General features: G+C 39.5%; 1 protein-coding gene and 1 long non-coding RNA gene across 2 annotated transcripts in view; one reads left to right on the top strand and one right to left on the bottom strand.

Moving 5' to 3' along the window:
- The window catches only part of TNIP3 (TNFAIP3 interacting protein 3), a 109503-nt gene that overhangs the window by 32371 nt on the left and 50709 nt on the right, over positions 1-26423 (bottom strand). The window contains exons 3-7 of the mRNA XM_043871192.1: positions 25631-25748; positions 8937-9023; positions 5734-5811; positions 3208-3273; positions 1635-1766 (exon numbers count right to left, since the gene is read on the bottom strand). Of these exons, the coding sequence (XP_043727127.1) occupies positions 1635-1766; positions 3208-3273; positions 5734-5811; positions 8937-9023; positions 25631-25748 (481 nt within the window). The remainder of the gene's footprint in view (positions 1-1634; positions 1767-3207; positions 3274-5733; positions 5812-8936; positions 9024-25630; positions 25749-26423) is intronic.
- Positions 1671-16305, top strand: LOC122673425. Its single transcript, XR_006334678.1, has 3 exons — positions 1671-2371; positions 9237-9306; positions 16117-16305. It is a non-coding gene; the product is annotated as an uncharacterized LOC122673425 (long non-coding RNA).

The raw sequence follows: 26423 nt of genomic DNA, 5'->3' as shown, positions 1-26423 counted from the left end.
GTTGGCCATAGCTTTTCTTCCAGGCAGCAAGAGTCTTTTAATTTCATGGCTGCAATCATGATCTGCAGTGATTTTGGAGCCCCCCAAAATAAACTCTGTCACTGTTTCCATTGTTTCCCCATCTATTTGCCATGAAGTGATGGAACCAGATGCCATGATCTTAGTTTTCTGAATGTTGAGCTTAAATTCAAATTTTTCACTCTCCTCTTTCACTTTCATCAAGAGGCTCTTTAGTTCTTCTTTGCTTTCTGCCATAATGGTGGTATCATCTGCATATCTGAGGATATTGATATTTCTCCTGGCAATCTTGATTCCAGCTTGTGCTTCATCCAGCTCAGCATTTTGCATGATGTATTCTGCGTGTAAGTTAAATAGGCAGATGACAATATATAGCCTTGATGTACTCCTTTCCCTATTTGGAATCATCTGTTGTTCCACGTCCAGTTCTAACTGATGCTTCTTGACCTGCATACAGGGTTCTCAGAAGGCAGGTCAGGTGGTTTGGTGTTCCCATCTCTTGAAGAATTTTCCACAGTTTTCTGTGATCCACACAGTCAAAGGCTTTGGCATAGTCAATAAAACAGAAATAGACATTTTTCTGGAACTCTCTTGCTTTGTCTATGATCCAACGGATGTTGGCAATTTGATTTCTGGTTCCTCTGCCTTTTCTAAATCCAGCTTGAACATCTGGAAGTTCAAGTTTCACACACTATTGAAGCCTGGCTTGGAGAATTTTGAGCATTACTTTGCTAGCGTGTGAGATGAGTGCAATTGTGTGGCACTTTGAATGTTCTTTGGCATTGCCTTTCTTTGGGACTGGAATGAAAACTGAACTTGGATTCCAGTCCTATAGCCACTGCTGTGTTTTCCAAATTTTCTGGCATATTGAGTGCAACACTTTCACAGCCTCATCTTTTAGGATTTGAAATAGCTCAAGTGGAATTCCATCACCTTTACTAGCTTTGTTAGCAGTCCCATAACTGTCAAGTCCCATAACTAAACATAAAACCAGGAGTCCACATTAAGAAAAGGCATCATCTCAATGCCACCTTCTAGTTCTCAGGAGGATTAAAGGACCCTTCCAATCTGGAGACTGGGTTCAAGTCCCATTTTCCCATGTGCTACTTATAGACATTGACAAGCCGTCTAAACTCTACACCTCAGCCTTCTCATTTCTGAAATGACAAACATAAGATTGTCCTCACAGATGGGCGGCCAATGTTAAATGAGATGAGGAGGGTGAGACACTTTTCAAAAATGTTATCTTTTTAGGGTGACAAAAGTCATACTTATTTGTAAAGGTTCTTGTAAGCTGAAAAGCAGCTGTACAAAGATTTGTCATATTACCAATAATAGCAATAAAAATAAATCAGTATGAGTAAAAGCAAAAAAGCAAAATGAATTTTTTCCTAGGCTGCAATGCCCTAGAAAAACACCCCCAAATCTGTGGCTTGGTTCTCCCGGCGGATGGAGCCTCCTGAACGCAAAGGAGGAAGCGAATAGGGCACATCCTGCCTTCCGATTTAGAGACGTGGCCCCTGGTTTTGGGCCCTGCGTACCCGGTACCCCCTGGCCCATCGGAGGCAGGGCCCCGCCCTCCTGGGGGCGGGGATTCGCTCCCGAGCCCCGCCCACCTCCGCACGCCGCAGCGACTCGCTGGTCCAGCAGCGCGGCCGGCTGCTCTCGCTCGGGCTCTGCAGCCGCTCCTTCTCCAGTGTTCCCAGGAATCTTTCTGCGGAATCCAGTTTCGATTTCAGCTCTGCGACCTGCAGGCAGGAGTGGTTCACAGACAGCTGCAGACACCTGGTCCGAAGCCCACCAACCCCTGTATTTTTTTCCCAACCTAACACCGCGGGACAGAACTGGCTGACTCCTGGGCGTCCCCTAGGGAGGGGCTGCTCTTCCCACCGCCCCAAACCAAGATCAGGTCTTTTGCTTTTAAAAAAATGCTTCCTCTACAAGAGAAAAAAGCAAACACCAAAACAGCTTGTAGACTCCTTTCTCCAGACTACGCCCCTTTGGAGGGAATAAACCCTTAGACCTTACGGGAGCCATCGAGGCTTGCCATTCTCTTTTCAACTGGCAAGGTGTGCCTTGCGTGATCTGAAGAAGGCAGTGAAGGGTGGAGATCAGTGAACATGCTTACATTACAGAAAAACAGATACGGCCTTTAACTCCTCAGTAACCTGCAGCGCTTGACCTGCTGTGCAGTGCGTGCCAAGTCTCTTGACCTGCTATTAAATTCCAAATTAGGTGTCTGGGTTGCAGGGGTCCAGCGAGAGAAGCCTTAGGAACAAGCACTTCATCAAAGATGGAGAGTGTGACCATTTTTAACCCTGGGTCTTCACGCAGCTGCAAGCCCTTTGGGAAGGTAACTAAATGTTTTCTCTGGGATCATGTGACTTAAACTTTGGAGACCCAAAAGCTGCCCCTCTGAGTATTATTATATAAGGTGGCTTGGCCATGGCCTGGTGTAGTGAAAACCATCTTGCTTTTTCTAAGTGTAATACTTTGAGTATCAAAATGAGGAAGAAAAGAGCCATTCTGCTGTATTTCTCACTTGTGGTCAAATTTCTTAATTCTGAATTATTCAGGGAGTTTACTTTCTCTTCTCTCTCTTTTGAAACATGAAATTATTTTAAATAATAAGTTGACTTTTCCTCTTTAAATATATATTAAAAAAAAATTATTTCTCACCAAAGCAAAAGTTTCTTGTCTGAAAACATGCTTTAGAGAGAAGAGGGTTTGCCCCATTTTCCCTCACTCACTGTTAGCATTCTTTCCTTATCTGTGGGAAACAGCTTATGCTATAAAGAATTAGAGAACTAGCCTTGTATAAAACAGTATGAACTTTAAGCCATCTCTCACCTCACAAATAACTTTGTGCTTTTATGGCTGCTAGTAACAGAGCCAGGATGCTCTGTGAGCTCTGATAAATGTGCCTAAGAATTTAGAGATACTGCTGGAGGCTATTTTTAGTATCTTTATTTTTACATTCTCAAGACAATTCACTGACACCTTTGCTTCCTTCATTAATCTTCAGTACCAAGAAGCCAGGAATGCACTCAGCACCCTCCCCCTTATCATTTTTCAACAGAAGGCTGGCTAGTCACACATCTCCTGTAGTTGAAATCAATGAAAATCTTCACATACTTGGCTCACTCAGATTATTGATTTAAAGCAAATACCAAACAGAGAGGTGTTTACCTTTCTTTCATATAACTCTTTCATGCTTCTAAATTGCTGATCCCATTGCTGGTTAACTTCCAGGAGCTGAAATTATTAGAATTTGGTAAATCAACAAAGGATTCTGCCCAGTTGGAAATTTAGTCAAAATGAAATCACTTTTTGAGGTAAGATTTTGGAAGTCATTGGTGAAGACAGTATTCTTTCCACCAAGTTCTGGTAGATCTGGGATGAGTTAACACATTCACCTTTCATAATTGGCTCACATGTGAAAAACTAGTACATCTTAGGTATATCTTGACTAGTCAGCCGAACAATTTATTAGAAACTTTTAACTTTGCATACTTATTTGAATTTTCATCTTCTTTGTTCAATCCAACCAGAACCTGATACAAATTGCATTAATGGTTTTCTGTAATATTTATTCATATTTGAAGTCTTTTATCAAATCTTTCCATATTTTTCTATGTGCTTACCTTGACTATTATAATGTAATATTTCTTATATCTTTTAAAGACAGAATTTATATTAAAAATTCCAAGTCTCATTAGCTGATAATCATTTGCTTGCAATGATGTGTTTTTTTTAAAAAAAATCAGTACATGATTTGTATAATATACTCAACTAATATATAATATCACTTTTTTGAAAGCTTAGATTATTCGAGGAATAATAGTTTTGTCATAAGACAATTTTAGAAGCAATTTAGGCTGTGAACAACTTGTAACTTTGTTTCAAACTTCAAAACTATGTGCTAAATAGATGAAAGGAAAAGCATTATGACCTCTTTTTAGTTTTCTAGTCAGGGAAGTCTACAGCTTTCCACATTAAAAGAAATTCCAACAGCTATAAATATAGGACAGACATGGAGAAGATAGATATAATGACTAAAAAGGTAACAAAACTTTCTCTTCATTACAAAACAAACTATCTAATCCAGAGTGGCAGTAGCTAGGTAACTCTTATGCTAGAAATAGATATAACTTTTTAGATAAGACTATATAATATTATTTTATAAAGATCCCTGAGCTCCTGTCATTTTAGGGACTAACATTTCTATGCTCTGGTAGCATTACTTTGCTGAAGTTCAGTACTTTTCCAGAAGAGCACACTATTTTATGCAGTATCAAAGGGTGGAGGGCACCATAGAAGAGAACAGAAAGGCTGTAATGTAGAAAATTGTTAGGAAGCACTTAACAAGAGGCTTCCTGTGTGCTGTTTTGGATCTGTCAGGAACCCTCTGGCCCTTATTGATTCCTGAATATTCAGGAATTAAGAGGAGAGGCACGCCTTTCCCAGGGCTGAGGAATCCAGGCATTTCTCATTACAGTGATAAGTACCCTCTTCTTTTTTATGAGCCAAATAGTAAAAGGTGATTGTTTGCAACTTTCTCTCTTTGATGGGGATCATCTTATGTTTTATAAGTCTGGAATTTTAATCTTTATCTTTGCTGAGAATAACCACCTTGTAAGACAGTATATATGCCCACGCCATGTTGATTCAAACACCTTTGCTCCATCAGAGCTTTGGTCCCCGTGTCTTTCTTTTCTCTCTCTCTCTCTATTTCTGGCTAATTCCTTGGAGCGCGGAGGCCCGCTGAGCTCACTTTCTTGCCCGGGCTTCTAAGACCCTCTCGAGAAGGCGCGCTGTGCCTTCACCCACTCGAGAGGGCGCCCGGTGCCCACGTGCAGCAGCGCGAGCCCTGAGAACAGGGCTCTATTGGCTTTCCGCGTAAACCAGGGGAGAGCAGCCTCTCTCTCTCTCTTACTCTCCAGGCCACCAGGTTCCGGTCCATTAAAGGACCAACAAGCGCTATCAGCCTCTTTCTCTCTTACTCTCCAGACCACCAGGTTCCGGTCCATTAAAGGACCAACAAGCGCTATCAGCCTCTTTCTCTCTCTTACTCTCCAGACCACCAGGTTCCGGTCCATTAAAAGACCAACAGAAAATGATTTAGAAAAGGAAGCACCAAATTGACTACATAGTGCCAAAATTGTTATTTTTTTTTACCTTTTCCTCTGTCAAGGAGACTAAAGAAGTTCTAATATTCATTAAACTCAGAAAAACAGAACTCAAAATAATATCCATTACATACCTAATGACGTTTTAAAACAAACTTCTTTTGTGATAATGCTCCTTAACCCCTGTTGGTCAGATGCCAACTCATGATGTCATTGTACCCAAGTCAACTACACAATGAGGCCTTTGACAGTTTGAGTTTCAAGGTGTGTCAAGTTGCAGAGCATTAACAGCCCAGATGATAGACTCACCTGGCCCATGTGGAAGAGACATCTAATTACAAAACTTAAATTACAATTATTGAATGTATGGGTCTGTCATTTTTTATCCGTTCGCACAAGCATTGAGAGACCGAGTCAGAGATCTGTAGGTGAGTGAGAAAGAGGCATTTGCTCTCAGTGTAACGCAGCCGCCCATCCCGGGGATGCAGACTGTGACCAGCAGTAAAAGCGAAAGGCACGAGGGGCCTCTTTCATTGTCAGCATTAACCCATGGCCCATGTTGCTTCAACTAATATTGCAAAATTACCTCTTTTCTCTGCTTTTCCAGACATCTTATCTTTTGTTCAAGAGAATTTAGGTTCTTTCTTCTTGACGATTGAGCACACTTAAAAAAAAAAAAAAAAAGAGCAAAGCAGAATAGTCTATCAAGTAAACAGGAGAAATGCTGCCTTTCATAAGCTCTCATTTGTAATTTATAAAAATTTTGCTAAAATATTATCTTCTTCATAGAGAACTGTTGATGAAAAAGCTTTATATTTTAGAAACTCTTTTATATGAATTAACTACTTAGACAATTATTGAATAAATTACAAATGTATCTATATGAGGTAAGCAAGAAATTAGAATTTTATGAATTTGAATTTCAATCATTTCCCCCCAAAAATGAATATAATGTACAGAATATAATGTATATAGAAATCAGGTAAGTTTCATAGATACATGTTAGGTATTTACCTGGTAAAATTTAAAAAAAAAATTCATTTACATAGACATGCCCATGATTTGGAGTGGCCCTGACAAAAATCAGAGGCGTGATGGAACCAAGGAAAGGAGACTAACACAGTACGTTACACGGAGACAAACTGATTCTGAAGCAATAATGATACATTAACTACTTCAGTGACCATCATATGATTATCTTAGAGAGGTGGGCATAGGTTATCTGGTATTGTGTAATTTTAACCAGCCCTATGTATAAAGCTGCTAGGTGACAAATTTAGATGAATAATAAATCATTGGCATGGTGAAAAATTAATCACTTTTATTTTTAAGAAAATATTATTCATTTAAAGAAAGCACAAACATTCTGGAAACTGTCTACCATCTGTCTAAAGCGATCACCAGCAAAGTTCACTAAAGTATTGTTTTCTCTGTTCTAACTCAGTAGTCTTAAAACCATGGCATGGCTGAATCACAAAGTAATACAATGAATTAGATGATGAGGGTAGTCTGGAAATCTGCCGTTTAGTTTCACGCTCAATAATTATTGTGGGCCAAGAAATTGCTTAAGGGTATTCGTGAACAATAAGAAATATTTTCAAAACATGTTGGCCTTTGCCAGAAATTTTACCAGAAATGTTGTTTTGTAATCATCTTGGAATTTCAAGGACTTCTTTCATTAGAAATGATTTATAAAATTATTTTTCTATCCTTGCTAACTTTTGTCTCCATGCTTTAGGGTTCCGTGGTGTTTTACACCTCTATAGATGCTATTCTTAGTTTTTTTAGTTACTTCCTATTCAGACCCATGTGTAACTAATACTGCATTTAGAAAGAGGCATTCTTCTGTAGGTCAACAAAAATCAGAATGATTATACCTGCTTCTTGACCTCAAACTGGGTTAGCCCACTGCCAGAAGTGGAATCAGTTTCCAGGTGACAAGTATGTTGGGTCCTGAAATTGAGATTTCTGTTTTTTTAGGAAGACTTCTAAGGGGTGGAACTTATTCTGGATCAGAACAGACTAAAAATTAGTCATAGCTGATTTGGAAAATGCTGTGAAGCAACCCTACTTAGTGTGTGCTGGGCTTGGCGAAGCAGAGATGCAGAAAGACTGGATTCTAGACTAGCGGTTCTTTCACCACTAGGGTGCATTCACCTGGGGGCTTGCTAAACATAGGGCACCCAGAACACCGATCAGAATTTCTGAAAGGGAGCTATAGCACTCTATCTTCTTTTTAATAGATTTTACTTTTTAGAGAAGTTTCAGGTTCACAGTAAAATTGAGTAGGGAGTATAGAGATTTCCCATATACCTATTGCCCCAACACATGGGTAGCTCTCCCCATTGTCGGCAGCCTCTACCAGAGTGGTATATTTGTTAATAGATGAGCCTGGCTTGACGCAGCATTATCACCCAAATCCACAGTTTACATTACGATCCCCTCTTGCTGTTGTACATTCTGAGGATGTAGATGAATATGTAATGACATGTGTCTATCATTATAAGATCCTGTAGAATGGTTTCACTGTCTTAAAAATTCTCTGTGCTTCACCTACTTATCCCACCTCTATTTTTAATAAATACCACTGATTTTCATGATTCTTATTAAAGTTCAAGTTTCCTCCATTCCACACCATGGTTCAGAACTTGAATTTGGGGTCCTCAAAAAGTCTTTTTTCTATTTATGACAAAGACAAAAAAAATTCTGTGACCAACAGACATTTGTATACCCTGCCTTCTGAGAATTTAGATCGAGAGTAATCAGATAGTTTGCATTTTTTCCATATACAATTTTCTCTGAAAAATTATGAAGTAGTTTGACTCTTGATTTTCTTTTAAAAGTTATTTTTAAATAATTCTTTATAAAATTCTTTATAAAATGACTTAGTAAATATATTAAATCTGAAAGACAGATAAAGCACAGCAATAGGTATGACTTATAAGTCATAAATATATCACTAAGACTTTCTGTGGAGATTAATCAACATTTTACCACCATTCATATGACCTAGATGTGTATCAAAGTGAAACAAAACAGTCAAATACAAAGTTTTGAAGAAACTTTTCACTTGTTTGTGCTGTGCTTCTTATTTGCTAATAAAGGCATAGAAAGATTTTTAGGTCACTGGGCCTTCTAAGGGCTCATTTAAAGAAAAATTACTCCCTATAAAATGTAATCTATGTACAAAGTATTCAGACCTTGCTTTCTCATTCACCCTAATGCCCAGATCAGCTTTTAAGAGATTCAAGTTCTGGGACTGCTAAATTAAATACCTGAATGGATGAAAGAGTCTGTTTCCTATTATATCTTAGTTATCATTAAAAAATACTTTAAGAAAGCACCTTTGATTAGTATCTGTTGCAGTAAACAGTAAAAGAGCAAAGAATGTGATATTAATTGCATGTATATAAGTATTTTACCACAGGTACTCTACTGCTGTAATAGATTTTATTTCTAAGCACACCAATATAATATTCTCTTAAATTTTACATTAAACCAAATTCCTTTTTAAGTCAAGAGCAAAATATGAAACATAGAATTGAAGAGCTGAAAGGACAGGATTTTATTTTTCACTTAAAAAAAAAAAAAGAAATGTAGCTCAGAGGTGTCAAAGAAAATGCAACCAGTCACCTAGATATTTTTTCTTTATTGAAATATATAGAGCATATCTTACCTAAAGAAAGCAAACTAGCCACTTCTATTCTTATTAATCTTTGCATAATTAGCCATTAGCAATGCTGTTGATGCTATGTATGGTCCATTCATCTCCCAGAAATGTGTTCTTACCTCTGCACGATCCGTAGAACTTTCTGCACTGCTCATTCTAGCTGTGCTCTGTAAGAAATGTGCCACAGAAGCTGTTTTTCCTGGAGGCTTGGAGAGCAGAAAGAAAAAAAGAAGAAAATGTTGTGTTTTAAAGTGAGAGCAAAATATATGCAATTTAAAAACTACTACAAAAATAGTTAACTCGTGACAGAAAACAATAGCAACAATTTTTCACTGAAAATGTACAGAAGTGACTCTGAATGTGAATTATACAAAATAGGGCTAAAGGCAACTGTGACGATAACTTTTCTTCTCTTCCAGCTCGGGGTTTCCCGGGATGTCTCAAGCTGGCGGGCTGTGACTAACACACAAGGCAGGTTGCCTAGCTATGGTATGTAAATCGCTTTTCCTCCCTTACTGGCAGCTTCTCTCACTGCAGGAGGAAGTTACCACAGACTAGCCTAGGCACATCAGTCTTTCCTCAGTAGCTGAGCTGCCATAACTTCACTGTATTTCCCAGATCAATTAAGTAACTGTTGACTTTTTGACAACTCGGGGTACTTGCTTCCCTAAGGGCTGGATTTTCTGGCAATGTCTTATGTGTATCAGCTTAACTGTGTGAACTTTAATGTCATGCATAATTCTGTAAGTGCTACTAATTCTTATGGAACTAGAAAAGAAAATAATTCATTACAAAGTTATTGGGTATTGTTTGTAAAATAAATCTTCTATATTGGCAGGAAGTTTAAACTTGGTTCTCAAGTGTAAAGTCTCAAGACTGTTTTTTCTGTAGTTGGTCCACATTTTCTCCATAACTCCAGGGAAGTAAAATCTTTTTTTCCACTAACATTCAGCTGTAATGAGTTGGCTTGTAGTTTTACGGGGCATTGAGGTATGGAGCACTTGACAGGTAGTGCAGATAAAAGCAAGGGAAGCAGATGCTCTGAGCTACACACCAGGGCCGTGATGGAGCAGAGGACCTCATTCTTGACTGGAGGAAAGGGGACGAAGGGAGAGGCAAGAATATAGAAAGGAAAGAATGTGTGGTTGAAAGGAGAAAAGAATTTAGTTACTTAGTTTACATTTTTCTTTAGACCTCTCTATTCGATATCAACATATATGTAGGGTCAATCCTAACACTCCTGAAATCCAATCCCTTTAACAGGGAATGGATGGGTGGCTAGGATTTGATTCTCTGTTGCCTCCGTTAGCTCTTCATCTTTAGCTCTCCAACTCTGGTTCTTGTGTTCCCGCCACACTGAGTTCCCTCTGCTTCCTGAGCTGGCCACACCCCTGATATCTGTGGCTCTCTCCATCTGGAATGTGTGTGTGTGTACTTTCTGCTGGTTTCTTGGTCTGTTTAGGGGGTACACTTGAGTGAAATAGAATGATATTTCCTTAAGGCAATATCCAAAAATACAAGCAGGAAACAAGTTGTTCAGAGTTCTAAAGGTAAAACGAGTCACGTGTGATTTGATTTTAGGGAATACAAGCAGGGGTTTCCTGGAGACTGATACTTCATTAACTGTCAAATCCACTCATCAGAAAAAAAAAAAAAGACAATAACATAAAAAAGTATTCTTTTCTCTCCCAACTCCTCCTCCCAAATACACACGTTCTCAAAGCATAGTTACATATGGTCAGAGTTCCTTTCAGCCTTATCTGTGTTTTCAGTAAGACTAACCCAGTGCATGAGGTAGCACTGACCTAAAGAAGTGGTTAGAAGGAACATGTGTTTGCCAGCCGTTGCTGTCTGTAGGTCTTCTCTGTATGGATATCCTGTTGAACATTTGTTGTTGTAGCCCATCAGGGTGTGAGTGATTCTACTGAATGGAAATCCCGTATTTTTGCATTTTTCATTATATTATTTTTTGCCTCTCCTGCCATGGCAGTTTAACAACAAATGGATTTTCTATTAGATCCAGAGAGCCATGTGGTGATTTATGAATAAATAATAACTCTTCAGGAGTGCCCCAAGTTTGGTGGGAGAAAAAAAGGAATGTGCGTTAGTACAGTCCCAGGAATAAACTGGATATTTTCTGCTATACGTGCTGTCTTCGCCTCACCTCCGCTGCCTCACGCATGCTATATATGTTCAGTGTCTGACTTTCAGTCAAACTTTGTTCCCTGAGAAGCCTTAGTAGCCGTGATAACTTTCAGAGAAATGGACATGTCACTCCATGTATCTAAAGCAAGTTTGAGGAGTTCTCATTTCTCAAGTGACTAAAATAATATTAATATCTAGAGGAAAACAACAAACATAGGGAAATACGGTGAAGTGAAGGACCAAGGCCTACCAGTAGTGGTCAGGAACTGTCACTCTGGTTGATGATAACTCCCTCAAAATCAGTCCAAGAGAAATCATCACATTTCTATAAATGCTTGGAGAGATTCTTTGGTATGTGAAATAAACATGGATTTTTCTTCACTATCCTTTTAGAATGGGGGTTGAAAAGCTTCCTTTGCTTTCTGGATTTATTTGCATGAATTTTAAGTGAATGTGCTATCTAAGTGGGCTTCCCGGATAGCACAGTTGATAAAGAATCCACCTGCAATGCAAGAGACTCTAGTTCTATTCCTGGGTTGGGAAGATCCACTGGAGAAGGGACAGGCTACCCACTCTAAGCAGGAGTACTTACCTACTCTAAGTTGTCTAACTAGGAGACAGAGTATCTAGTGGTGACTAAAACATCTGCCCCTAGAAAGCAGTCATCTGGATTCATATTTCGGCTCTGCCATTCACTGCTTATAAATTTGGGAATGATGCTTAAGGCCCTTAAGTCTCCAATCCCACATAGTAAGCTAGGGATAGTAGAGATTCCTCTTCCTAGGGTTGCTGTTCATAATAACACATGTAAGAGCTTAGATTTTAATAATAATATGGCCTTAAGGATAGGGCCCATCAGTCATATACATATCACTTACTATGCACATGGCACTAAGGGGGTCCCAAAGGAAAACAGAAGTTCCTACTTTCAATGAAACATATATGTATATGAGCATGCTTTGAAGAATTCAGAGAGAGCTCATTCTGAGCTTTCATAGTTATTGCAGGAGTTGGAATTTTTGCTGGGCCTTGAAGGATGGATTGGATGTTCATAGATGGTGAGAGCTGAGATATATTTACTGTTAAGGGGAACAACTTAGAGGAAACAGAGATGGACAAGCTTAAGTATGAAGGATTCTTATAAGCCCAGTGTAACTAGAGAGGGGCTCATGTGCTCTGCCTAAAGTTGATTTGGATCAAATTGGGAAAAGCTTTTAATTTCAGACTAAGAAATTTTAACTTTATTACATAGGCCATGGGGCACTACTGAAGACCTCTGAGCAAAGGAATTACATAAGCAAAGTCACTTTTTAGTAAAAATAAACCTGGATATGCACATCATGTATTATATGGGTTAGACTGACAACTCTAATGCCACTTAATAGATATTATCAAAAGTAATATCCAAAATATTTAACAGCTCATGATAATCAAACTACTGAATAATCAGTTCACCTGGGGCATGTAGAATGAAACACAGCTCTGAACTCCAAACGCCTATATTAATTGTCTGCTCATCATCCTTGTTTGGATGCTTAATAGATACCTCCTTCACCACTTGTATGAAAGTTATTTCCTGATCTTCTCCCACAAAACTTGTCTTCCCCATCACAATCAGTGACAACTTTCATGCCCTGGACTAAGAATCTTGGAGTCATCCTTGACTTACCTTTTTCCTCACAGCTTTACCCAATTCATCTGGATATTTTTTAGGGTCTCTGAAAATACATCCAGAAAGGAAAGCAGCATGTTGCCGGCAAAAGCCAAGGGTTTTCCCAGTTTAAGGAAAGAATGAAATAAACATGCCTTTTTATAAATGTTCAAAATGGAAATGTCAATAATTGCTTCCTGATTTTGTTCACATGAAAATTCTTAAAAGAGCACCAAGTAGTGACTGATATCTGTCCCTGCATCGAATCCTGGTCCACCCTGTACTAGTTACATGACCTGCATTACTGCAATAACCTAACAGCTTCCTTGCTTCCACTCTTGCTCCTTTCCCATCTTTTATCAGTCCAGTAGCCACTGCAAGTTTTTAAAATATGTCATTTCATGTCACTCCTCTGCTCAGAACCTTTCGGTGGCTCCTATTTCACTCAGAGTGAATATAGTTACAGTGGCCCGCAGGGTCCTCCCTGCTCTTGCCTGTGCTCCCCTGACCTCTTTCTCAGGATCCTCCTGTTTGCTTACTCCACCCTGTCCTGGCCACACTGCTGGCCCAGGAACCTGTCATGTACACACCCTGTTCTGTCTGCTCAGAGCTGTCTTTCTCTTAGGTAACCCCATGGCACATCCCCTCCCCTTCAATGGGTAATTACTTCAATGCCATCTTTTTATTGAGATCTTACCTGGCCTCCTGTTTAAAATTGCTCTCCATCTCAGCCCTTTCCTGCTATATTTTTTCCATAGCACTGTATGTCATACCGTATATGTTTTTATTGTCTGCTGTGTTTATTCCATATTTCTTAAACCTAAAATAGTGCCAACTATTTTAGGGCCTGTGCAAGTCCATGCAGTGCTCAGACACATGTAAAGCCTTCTCCCCATCCCGAACTAAATCTGCAATGATGATGAAATGGGTACCTACTCAAGAGTTTAAAAAAGATCTCAGGGTCAGGAACGTCAACTTCTTGGCCTATAAACTAGTAAATGACCTCTGTTTCATCCCCCAGACCTGGGCTTGGACTAGATGAGTCCCCGAGAGGCATGTCCCCAATCCCACATCCTCTTGGGGGATACAGGCTTGTAGCCCGCCAGCTTGGAGTTTAAAGCCCTTCTTCCGTGCGGTACATATATGTCTGTTTCTACCACACACTTCTAGTTTTTAGTGCATCTCGGTTACATGATAGGGCAAATTGGACTTTGCCGGCTATTCTCTAGTCTTTATAAAACGGCAGACTTTATGAAACTTCCAGTCTAAAGGTTTCTCAACACTGCCCAAAGCAGTAACCCATCTAATTCATTCTGACCACCAGCCCCTTTGAAGGCTTCTCTGGTTTGCCAGAGGAGTTAGTTACCTCCTCCTTTGTGATCCCAGGTTGCTGTGTGAGGCATCAATTTCTGCACTTATAAAATCATCATTTTATGTACCTTTCTCTCTCAAGGCTATAAGCTTCTTGAAGGTAGAGTCAATATCATTTTAGCCTTGGGAACTAACATAGTATCTTTAGAGCACAGGCTAGTGTTATACACATTAAAAAAAAAATCTGTTTATGTATAAATCTTTATTTTGTAGGAAATTATAGTATACCGCTACTTCTTAGAACACAGTCCAGAGGAGAAAGACCACAGGGATAAACAAAGATATATATTTTGTCTCCAAATAAGAAAGGATCAAGTAGGAGTATCTACCCATTTTAAAAAAGCTGTTCTGTTTGAATGTATTTTATTTTTACTCATTTTATAGGTAAATATTTCACCTTTATTTTGTTTAAATGATCAATATTTATTTCTCTCCATACAAACCCCATATTTTTTTCTCCCAATCATAGTTAGTATTTAATAGATACATAATATCAATGATTATACATGCTATGGGGGATTTTTTAAAAAGGTATAAGTGTGGTTTTCAATAATATTTGCTATATTTGTATAGTGCTTTATTATATCTTATAAGTTAATCTCCTTGATAGTAACTGGTGATTCCCCCAAATATACATGGTTCTTTGTTTCATGTAACAAATCCTTTTTTGCTCAGTGAGAAATACCTTTTGTCACAGGGCTGAACAAGTTTGTCATTGAATGCAAAAGGAAAAACAGTCCCTATTCAGCCTTTGGATTTCAAAATAGACTTTTCAAACTCTAGAGGCCACCCTGAAAACTGAAGCTTTGAATTGCAAGGCTAGTATTTCTAGTAATATATTTTTAAAAATTTAAGATTTTTGAAATGTCTCAAAAAGCAACATGGATTGATGGATGAAAGAAGCAGTAGGTAGATGGATAGATACATGATAAACAAGTAGAGTGAAATGTTTAATGGTGAAATCTATGAGTGTATATCACAAAATCTTCTCAACTTGGCTATATATTTGAAGTTTCATAACAAAATGTTTGAGAAAAAAACAGAATTAAGGCATAAAATCTAATACCATAAATGATAAAGAGGGAAGATGAAAGATGGTATAACCTAATGCTTCACCTCTTCCACACTCCCCACTCCCACCCCCACCCAGGGGATAGTAGATAAAGGCCTTGAGGAAGAATGGGATCAGGGTCCCAACAAAACCTGAATGTTGTGCCTCCTCTTGGGGAAGCTGAGCCCAACTCTTTTAGGAGCTCACCCATCATCCATCGAACTGCCCAGACTGAACATCATAGGGCAGAGAGGCCTTACCCCCTGAGTTAAACCTGGGGAAGGGGCAAGTCTTGAAGAGAATTTCTGCAGCCTCAAGGCACACAGCTGGGACTTCGTCTAGGTAGGGGGGTCCTTAGACACCTCAACCCCAGAGTGTTGTGAAAGCACAGTCAGAAATGTCCTGCATTCCTGAGAATGATATAAAAATGGTTGACTAGGGTTTTGTGGATTTAAGAATGCTTTGCTGTCAGATTGAGGAAAATGCAGTATTTATCACATGAATCTGGGGACAAGAGATGAGAAGAGGGACCTAGAAGCTTCAGTGATTGCCAGTGAAGATGTAAGCCAATGAAAAGACCATAAGGATTAGATTATACTGGTGCTAATGGCAGTGTAAGATGATGGATTATTGCAACTTGATGCTTTCCTCCTAAAATTGCCAAAACAGCATAAGACATCCAGATAAATTTGAGTTTTAGATGCAGAGTAGTTTTTTAAAAAGTATTTCCCATGAAATATTTTGTTGTTTTTATGAAATTTAAATTTAACTAGACATCCTATGGGCTTCCCAGGTGGCGCTAGTGGTAAAGAACCCACCTGTCAATGAAGGAGATGTAAGAACCTGGGTTTGATCCCTGGGTGGGAAGATCCCCGGGAGGAGGGTATGGCAGCCCACTCCAGTGTTGTTGTCTAGAGAATCCCAGGGACAGAGGAGAATCCCAGGTGGGCTACAGTCCATGGGTCGCAAGGAGTTGGACACGACTGAAACGACTTAGCATGCATGCAGACATTCTATATTTTTATTTACCACATCTGGCAACTCTACTCCAGCTGGATTTCTTCACAAATCTGCTTCACAGATTGTAGGTGCTGCTATGGGAAGAAGAAGACAGAGGAGAGAATTCCTGCGTAGGACTGCACTGAAAATAGAAACCGTCTGAGCAAACACCAAAGTGGCTGAGATTTCCTGCAGTCAACTGGATTAAATTATTCTCCAAAAAGTGGGATGGGGGTCCCAGATCGAAACAAAACAGTTTAAAAAATAAAGAAAATCACAATTTTGCACATGTGAGTTCCGTGGATTGCAATATTTTATCTGCTTCAATTTGAACTTCATAATAGCCCTATAAGCCTGTCAAAAGAGGCATCTTTGATGTTAGTGAAATGAAGTATTAGTTGCTCAGTCATGTCCGACTCTTTGTGATCCCATGGACTAAAGCTCATCAAGCTCCACTTCCATGGGATTCTCCAGGCAAGAATACTGGAGTGGGTTGCCCTTCCCTTCTCCAGTGGATCTTCCCGGCCCAGGGATTGAACTTGGGTCTCCTGCACTGCAGGCAGATTCTTTACCATCTGAGCCACCAGGGAAGCCTGAGCTTCTTTGATGTTAAGAAGGATTACATTGAAGTTCAGAGATATGAAGTGCCCATTACATGATGAGTGGGTGGCTGAACCCATACCAGAACTCACCCCACTGGCTTATTCCCTGCAAAGAGCATTTTACCTATGAGAGGAGACATGAAAACGTGGCTAAAAACCACTGGACAAAACACAATTTACTTTGATGCAGGAGCCTGAGCCATTAAGAAATAAAATTCAGAAGTTTTGAGGGAATTTCTTATGGGGTATATATAAACCAGATTGACCTTTAAGATCATATCCCAAAAAGTCTTACTACTTTCTACCACTACTTACATAGAAAGTAGTTTCTATTGCCGATGAATGCTGGTCAGAAAAGAGAAATTTAGCCTTAGAATATTGTAAGCCTGCAATTGACTTTTAAAAAAATGTTCTCTGTTCTGCTAGGACTTTAATCTGTGATCACTCAGCATATTTGCAAATCATTTTTTTCTTGTAATTAACTTGACTTCACCTTCATTCATGTACTCATTCTTAAATATTTACAGGTTATAGACTGTGAACTGGGTATGTGTTAAGTACTAGATAATCAAAACAGACATGTCTTTCATGTATTTTCTGGTTTTTGAACATAAAATCTGAAGATTAGAGGGACCACTCCATTGGTGATGAAATCCTTTCTGCATCACTTCATAATCACCAAATGATTAGCCTGAAGACCTCAGGTGAAAGGTATTACTTTCTTCCTGAGACAATACATTTCAATAAGTCAAAGATTTTGATACTACTTTTAAATAGCAAAACCCATGAGTGAAGTGAGTGAGTGAAGTCACTCAGTCATGTCTGACTCTTTGCGACCCCATGGACTGTAGCCTACCAGACTTTTCAGTCCATGGGCTTTTCCAGGCAAGAGTACTGGAGTGGGTTGCCATTTCCTTCTCCAGGGGAATCTTCCCGACCCAGGGATCGAACCATGGTCTCCTGCATTGTAGGCAGACGCTTTACCCTCTGAGCCACCGGGGAAGCAAAACCCATAGTTACATATAATAATTAAGAAAGGGGATGTACATATGAAGATGATGTAGGAATAATGGGAGACTATGGTGATGACTTGTGGAAACATAAGTGATCAAATAGTGCATATCAGGACTGTTTTGTCTGAAAATGAGCCTGACTCAAAGACAGTCTTTCAATATGATAGCCTGAAAAAATTTCAGATATTTGCTAACTGATCTTTAGTGATTTAAGGAAAATTTACTTTAAAAAGTAAATCTTCCTCACTGGAGGGGGAATAAAGGAATGATTCTACTTTTTGCTGCTTATCCAAGAATCCCAAGATATTTATACACTTTGTGGGTCAAGTCTCATTCTCCTCACAAGTACAAAAATGGTAAAAAGAGTCTTAAGATGCATTTCACCTAAAAGGTAGACATTAGAATGCTATGAGCCTTTTTCAGTGAGAGCTGAAAATGCCCATTTTGCTGGTACTTTCCCCACACCTATTAAAGAAATTGTTACTAATCAAACTAGAAATGGGAAGGCTTGCTTGAGGGAAAAAAAAAAGAGCACTTTTGAGGCACTGGATTCCCAAACCCAGCTTAGGTTTGGAAGTCCCTATGAGAGACCCAAATTTTGTCAGAAAGCTGTTGGGCTGGCCAAAATGTTAGTTTCCATAAGATCTTGTAAAAAAAAAAAAACAAAAAACAAACCTGTACAACCTTTTTGGCCAACCCAATGAACAGATCTAGAACATAAAGAACACATAATCTGCTAAACAATTCTTAAACAAATGTGTTTATTCATGGAATCTTCCAAGCCTAGAATTTTGCTTCCTTTAGTAGTGTCACTAATTTACAAATTTCTGAATCAAGGGGCTGATGTTATTCTTCCTTTTGCATAACAGGAAAGACATCTTTTTTTTTTTTTTCTCCAAGTGTGATTGCTGAAGTCATTTAAATCTAGGAGAAGACAATGATTCCAAAGGTGAAGGATAATACTTTTAGCTCCGAAAGTCTGTTCAGTGGAAACCCTGAGACTCTGAATTCTTTTTCTTCTCTTTGCAGGCTCCTGGATGCCTTATTTTTTTTAATGTTAAAATGACAAAGTCTATTTTAACTTCCAGCCAGATGTCGCCCTTCCCTTCCAGGCTTGGTGCCCTCCTTTACCAACACCCCCCAGGGTTGCCGCACTCCTCCTGGGGCTGCCAAAGTAGCCTGGATTGGAGCTTCTGGGATTACTATTTTCATGGAGGCAGAAGGAATCCTTTTGCACCTATCACTCACATCTTCCAGAGGACATCCTGCACCTTCCAGTCTTCTCCAACCCCATTGCTTGTGGAACCTTGGGCAAATCCTCCCAGTGATGGAAGAGAAAACTTTTGAGTAAGAAGGTGTCCTACTCAAAAGTGTCTCTTACTTATCAAACAAGAGGAGCCTGAGTTTATTGCCCCATTTCTCCTTTCCTATAGATAGCCATCTGTCCAACAAATGGATGCCTCTCAAATGGGAGGAGAGTTTTGTCCCTCTTCTTTTATAAGAGTTTTAATTCTTGTGTCTTAGAGTTTGATCTTAGCTTACAGACTTGTGTCTCTGTTTTCCTGCAGTGTCTGGTGTTATACCTTTTTACAAAAATAGAGTTCAAGGTGAACATACACAGCAAGATCTTCTTGTCTGGACATATACCTGATACTTATGTATAGTGGAAGCTTTTAAAATCTTCAAAATGAACGGAAGGAGTCATTTGTCATATATTAGGCATGGTGATAGCTTGGGTCTCTGTCCACCAACCTGTTTAGTTTTGAGATTTGATTATACTTTTAGAATTATAAAGCTAAAAACTACTAGCTGAACTTAGAGATAAGAGAAGGAAAAGTAGCTCATTTAAATGACTTCACCCAGGTTGCCTACTGTGAGCTTCAAACACCACAAAGTGCAGCAGCTGAGTTGAGACAGGCCTTCTTGTTGCCTAAGAACTTGCTGTTTTCCTAGCCAGCTATTCAGACATTTCCCAGGGAATAGTAAACAGCTGCTCCTACAACAATGCAACTTATTTTTCCTAACAGAAAAAAAAGATCAAAACATTCCACAGTTACCACGACTCAAAATTAAACAACGGGATTCAAAGAGGAAGCTAGTAATTGTATGAGAAAAAATGAGAAGACTTTGAGGCTCAAACTAATCTCACTATCATGATCATCATCACAAGAATTGTGTTTTACCGCTTTGGGATTTCCAGGTGGCTCAGTGGTAAAGAATCTGCCTGCAAATACAGGAGATGCAGGAGATGTGGGTTTGATCCCTGGATTAGGAAGATGCCCTGGAGGAGGAAATGGCAACCCATTCCAATATTCTTGCCTGTAAAATTCCATGGACAGAGGAGCTTGGTGGACCACAGTCCTTGAGGTCACAAAGAGCTAGACACGACTAAGCACGTATGCATGCAAGCAATTTAGCCCTCTACGTTTACAAAATGCTTTCACATTTTCACTCACTTTATTCTTATCACATCCCAGCTTAGAGATGAGAGAACAAGATTTTGATAATGAAATAGCTTAACTTTTGAAAAAGGGAAACAAGGAAAGGGAAATTAATGTTTTTTCCTAACAAATGTGGTTACAGAAAATGTTTGTCAACTTACTGTAGTTTCCAAGAAGTTTTTCTCTCATAACCGTTTAAAGTGTCATAAGTTCATATTGGGGCACTTTAAAAGATTATACTCTCTGAGCCATTCAAAGCATTTTACCAAGACTTTTGGCCTTAGGAAGAGTGTCCAGAGCAAGAATTTGTCTCCAGTTACTGGGAAATGGCTCCTCAACTGGTACCAAAGTTATAAAAGCCAATTTTTAGTGCTGTGTTTTAGTTAAAATAAGAAAAGCAAAATAGAATCTAAACACATGACAATGCTCTTAAGCAAATTTAGTTTTGGTAGATCTTAAAGTTCGAACACTTCTCCTTCCCATCCCAGGTTGAACCCTTGTTTCCAAGCATTACTGGAATATATTTGTTTGTCCAAGAAAGCATCTCAAGTCTTCTATCATTTTCTTTTGTATTTGAAGACACACAATTACAGGGTAATAAATCAATGTTCATATATTAATTTTGTCACTGTATTAAGACCATGTCTTAGTTTAATGTAAGTTCCATTTAATGTCCACTTTGGAATTGAGTAGTATTCTCACTTAGAAAATCATTTGTTCTTTGCCTACAAGACTTTCAATGCCTTCTGTTCACCAACTTTCTACTTTCAATTGTCTCAGAATATTAAAACCTGCTTTCATATAGATAGAGCTCCTCATATTCATCAATAATGTTTTTCTGTTTTCTCAAAGCAATGAGTTAGTCTTCTCTTTTTCTCTATAGTAATTCTCCCTCTTATTTTTGGCAAAGGTAGACCAAAAAGGGAACATGACATATGTCTCAGGACTTTTCATTAAATCATATTTCTTTATGATTAGAGACTTACTGAATCTTTTAAAAGATTATACTCTCTGAACCATTTGAAGCATTTTACCCATCTCATAAAGTCACAATGAAATACATTTCTTCCTAGAAAGGGAGTCTCCCTTACTGTTCGTATGCTTGCTCCATCCAGTGGGAAAATGAGAGATGCCTTTCACAGTTTCTCTGTCATTGACTCACCCTTGTCTTACCCCAAAAGAATTTTTCTTATACTTTTTTTCAGTTCCATCAATATATCAGTGAGAATGGAAAAATTTTTGTTTGTTTTGAGTTTAGGATTTCCTTCTGAGGAGTGCTACTGCAAATAGTAATTCAGCAGAGATTTCAGCTGGAAATTAAGGTGTTTACTTAAGGAATCAAATATTTGAAGATACTTCAGATGACAATTGAGAAGGAGATGCCAGAAGTCTGGGAAATGAAGAGACACTTCTGGGGATTGTTCCTGGGAGACCTTATCCTCAGAGAGAGAGAAAGTAAAGACACTGTAGCCTGGTGCAAGGGTGATGCCTCACACAGGAAAGAAGGGGTTGCTCTGACAACAGCATCGTTCCTGATAACACCTTGAGCTCAGGCCCAGTCACTTCAAATGATTCTTATTTGAGGAAGAGGTAATGAAAAGCAGGATGTATAGAGCAACCCAGACAGATTTGGGTTTAGGTCCAGAATGCAGTTCTATAGTAGAAATGCAGCTATAGTAGAAACCAGGAGAAATGTACTTAGCTTCACTGAACCTCAGTTTCCCCATTTGCAGAAGGATGAAAATCAAATAGATGGTCACACATATTTCTGGCAAACACTGGATGTGTAAAAGTAGTACTGGGGGCCCGTGTAGCTAAAGTTGGGAAAGAAAGGTCTTTCCATTGAAATGGAGAGAACCATAGTGTTTAGCTCCGTTTGGGCTCTGGAGAACACATCCAAATATTAGGCTTGTCCCCATGAGTGGTACCACAAAGTGCCCTGGGCGTGGTATAGCTAACATCTCGAAGCAGCAGTGATAGGTGGGCATCTGACAATCACTGCCAGTCGAAAGCTTTAAGAAGCTGAGCTTTTAAGTGTATATTCAATATCCCCCCTGTAGACTTTGAGATTATTTGTGAAGGATTCTTAGAGATAAGGTGATTATAAGTCTACTTTTCTCATAGTTCATGAAACCAAACATGTTGCATAACATGGGTACCTTCTAGAAAAACCTATGAGACTTTAGACACATTCATGTGACACTTTACACTCTATCCTCAGGAAGTCTGTGACTAGTAGGGAAGACACATCTATACATAAATGATTACCAAACCAAGGTGATAAAGCCTATGAATGAGGTTTAAAGAAGGTATTTATTTAGGACAGTGCAAAAGGGGACCAGAGAATTCTGTGAGACTGAAGAAGGAGGTACTATGGTTTCACAGTAATTCACACGAAAACACAGTTTGAAACACAGTTCATCCAAGGGGCAAGGAGGCAAGGGTTTCCATGAAGAATAAACAGCATGTGAAAAAGCACAGCATGTGAAACTGCATGGTCTGGTAAAGGATGGCGGGGTGGTGGGACATGCGTGCATCTTGGGAAGTGGGAAATGGAGAGTGGAGAAACAACAAACAGCTTTAACAGGAAAGATACTGAGTGCATCTTTGAACATGCTGAGTGAATTCGATATGAATCTGGAAAAGAACTACATGTTTAGTAAGTGTATGTGTTGGAAGTCATCAGCATATGTTCTGAAGTTTAGTGAGCCAACCACTACGTACAGATCCCTGGGTGATGCTAGTGTAACCCAGACAGGTGATGTGAGAGAGACCAGTGACGGCGAGTGAAATGAAAAGAGCAGAGGGAAAAGCAGGATGTTGAAGGACACATTTATGGATGTCAATGAAGTAAGACATTTTAAGAAAGTTAGTGAATAGTATTAAGTGCAAATGAAAGGACAAGTGAAAAATCAGATGCAAAATGGCCATGGATTTATCAAGGTAGAGCTTGTGAGTGGCATGACAAGTGGCTGGAAAAACTTGGATGTCATGATCAACGCTGGCTAGGATGTGAAAGAGTGAATTAGAACATTGCTCATAATATGAGGGGAGGAAGGGAGGGATTAATTAGGAGTTTGGGATTAATAGATACACAATGCTATATATAAAATAGATAAATAAGAAGGACCTACATTATGGCACATGGAACTATATTCAGTATCTTATAATGACCTATAATGGAAAAGAACCTGAAAAGAATATAGTCGTGTAACTTTGCTGGACACCTGAGACTAACACAACATTGTAAATCAAGTACACTTCAATAAAAGTTAATAAATAAAATAAAATCATACTTACTGGTGAACAAAGAACATTACCCATAAAGTAGTAGGAAGTCTCAATATTTAAAAGTTGAGGAGAATTAAGCTGGTAAGAAGTGATGGAGAGACTGAAGATTCAGGAGCCCAAACACGCGTTAGCGACTGGTCTTATAAAGTGGTCCTCACTGCTGCTCAGCTTTGTACCCCTCTGCCGCCTCTCTCAGTGGACATTTCATATGTCTGTGCACTCAGTCACTCAGTTGGGTCTGACTCTTTGGGACCCCATGGACTGTAGCCTGCCAGGTTCCTCTGCTCATGGAATTTTTCCAGGCAAGAATACTGGAGTGGGTTGCTGTTTCCTTCTCCAATGGATCTTCCCACCCGAGGTATCGAACCCAGGTCTCCTGATTGCAGGCAGATTCTCTACCGCTTAAGCCACCTGGGTATCTTCCCCTGTTTTAACCACTGGAATTCACCTTTACCCTCTCATTCTCTGTAGATGTCTTTCCCTTACATTTCACAAAGCGAACAAAACAAAACAAAAATCAGCCAGGTGCCTGCTCTCCTTCCCCTGGAAATGTATAGGAAGATGAGCAAATTTCATCAATATCTTAAAGAGAGATAGGGGAAACAATATCTTAAAGAGACAGAGAAGTTCCAGTTAAGTCCCCAGAAGAGAGGGAACTAATTACCAAGAGGCTGGCAATAGGCTGTGAAGTTCTCACCTGTAAGGAGGAATCTGGAAAACAAAGTGAGCAGAGTGGGCAGGGAAGTCGGTCATGAGCAAAGGAGTCTTAGGAGCTGATAAGCAGAGAATACGAGGATCAGGCTACTGGAGGGGATTCAAATTGTCATCATTAATTTCTTTTGGGGGTTAAACTAGATGGCCACTACAAAACAGCACACATTTCCATGAAGGAAGAAAGTCTTAACTGGGAGTTAGAGGTTTGTGTATGAGAGTGGGGGTGGGGATGAAAAGAGAAGGAAGGAAGGAAGGAAGGAAATGGAGAGAAAAGCCTTTTTGGCCCCTCATCATTAGCAGAAAGTCATCTCTCACTTTGATTCTTTTTCAGGGAGAAATGGAAAGAATGTACACAATACTATTTGTTCATTAAGTGAATGAAAGAGGTACAGAAGGATCCACAACAAATTACTAAGTGAAAAAAGTGACAGTGTGTGTGTGAGTGTGTGTGTCAGAGAGTGTGAATGTGAGTGTGTGTGTGAGTGTGTGTGTCAGAGAGTGTGAATGTGAGTGTGTGTGTCAGAGTGTGGATGTGAGTGTGTGTGTGTGTGTATGTCAGAGAGAGAGAGAGAGGGCCAGAAGAGACACACAGATCTCAACGCTAAGTGAGGCTCTCTAGGAGCAGTGGGCATGGAGGGGATTTCAGAGGCTGATCCGTGTTTGGTGAGGCCTGAGGCTTATACTACCAGAATCTCTTTAAGAGAAAAAGACACAAATCTGTCAATGCAAATTAGTTATGAAAGAAAATATTTGTTTAGGGGAATCCAAGCTCCATTAGCTCTACAATAAATCTCTCTATACATGATTTCTATAGTTTTCTCTATGCTTAGTGTAGCTTTTCCACAACCATCATGGATCATTTAGAACTAAGAAACCAAAGCAGAAGTTATGTAAATATTTTTAATGTCAGCCACATTCTCTAATTTACTTACATTAGATTTATTTTGAAATGATCATTACAGACGGTTTCTAACTGGAAGGACTGCAGAGATTAAGACCTTGTGATGTCATTTATGGTTTATTTCTAGAAAGGTATCTGCAAAATTCCTAGTTTGAGGTTACCCTTGAATTCTATTTGTTACATAAAGCACCATAGATAACTATCCTGAAACAAGAGAAAATTCAAAGAACTTATCTAATCAGGAAAATCGTGTTTTTTTCCTTAAAAAAAAAAATGGGATGAATTGTGCTCATTGTAGTAACCCAGTGTGAGTTTATATGCATTAGGTTAGCTCCTCCCAGTAGAAGAGCTATTGCTGCATTAACCACGCTTTCTAATGGCGTGAGCTCCTCCTCCCCTTCCTGTAATGACGGCCCCCTGATATCACACTTTAAACTGGAAGGAGCTTCTGTGGAGGGTTTTTTTTAGTAACAGGAAGTGACTGTTTAAGAGAGGTTTGCACGGGTTCACTTTGTCCTCTCAGCCGTCAAGGAAGTGCCTTACTGGAAACGGTCCGGGGACTGTCCCGGTGCGTTCCCCTAGGTGACCACGCTGCTGAAGGGTGTATTGAGAAGCAGCAGAAGGCTTTCCTTACCTTCACAGAACAGGGGTTTCTGTGACTCGACGTGGCCGCCGGGCTGACCCCTCTGGGATCGGAAGTGTTCCTCTCGATCAGACCGAGGATCTTATTATCCAGCTCCGCGCTCTCACACCTGCCCCCGGGGACACGGAAAGCCGCAGTTTACAAGGCGATCAGAGACGGTCATGTTCGCGAACGACAGGGAGGTGTCATTTACGTGTGATACCCCCACCCCTGCAATTTCCAGGGCTCTCATCTCATATTCACTAGCTGCTGCCATTAGAGAACTTTAAAGAGCATTGGAGTTTAATTTCCACTTACCCGCACATTTATTCTAAGTCACCTAGTAGGATACAAACGAGTTGAGGGATTTTCACCGGCGGATAACAATGACCAGAACTAAACACCCCCAGTAAGCCAGGCGCTCTACAATCATGTTCTTATTCAGTGGGTACAATTCATTACAGTAGTCGGCATTTACCTGCATTTTACCGCTGAGCAAACTTGGATTAGCAACTAACTTACTGATCCAACTCCAAAACAGTGGCAGGGCCAAGATCACACTCTGATGTGTAGGATTCTATAGCCTGCTCTTGGCCATTTTTGCTCTATGTCTTCAATGAACTGACAACAAATCCCTAGGATTATTTGCCACCAAATGGAAATATCACATCAGAGTCAAAGGGTATCTGGAAGTTACCTTAAAAAGAAGCTAGTTCAACCTGCGTCATTTATCTGAGATCCAGAATGAATTGCTTATATTCCCATGACTATTAACTGATAATGTAAAAATTTAAATCAGATTCTC

This window comes from Cervus elaphus, chromosome 17 (assembly GCF_910594005.1).
Source record: "Cervus elaphus chromosome 17, mCerEla1.1, whole genome shotgun sequence".
Lineage (NCBI taxonomy): Eukaryota > Metazoa > Chordata > Mammalia > Artiodactyla > Cervidae > Cervus > Cervus elaphus.
This window is presented reverse-complemented; position numbering and strand designations above follow the sequence as displayed.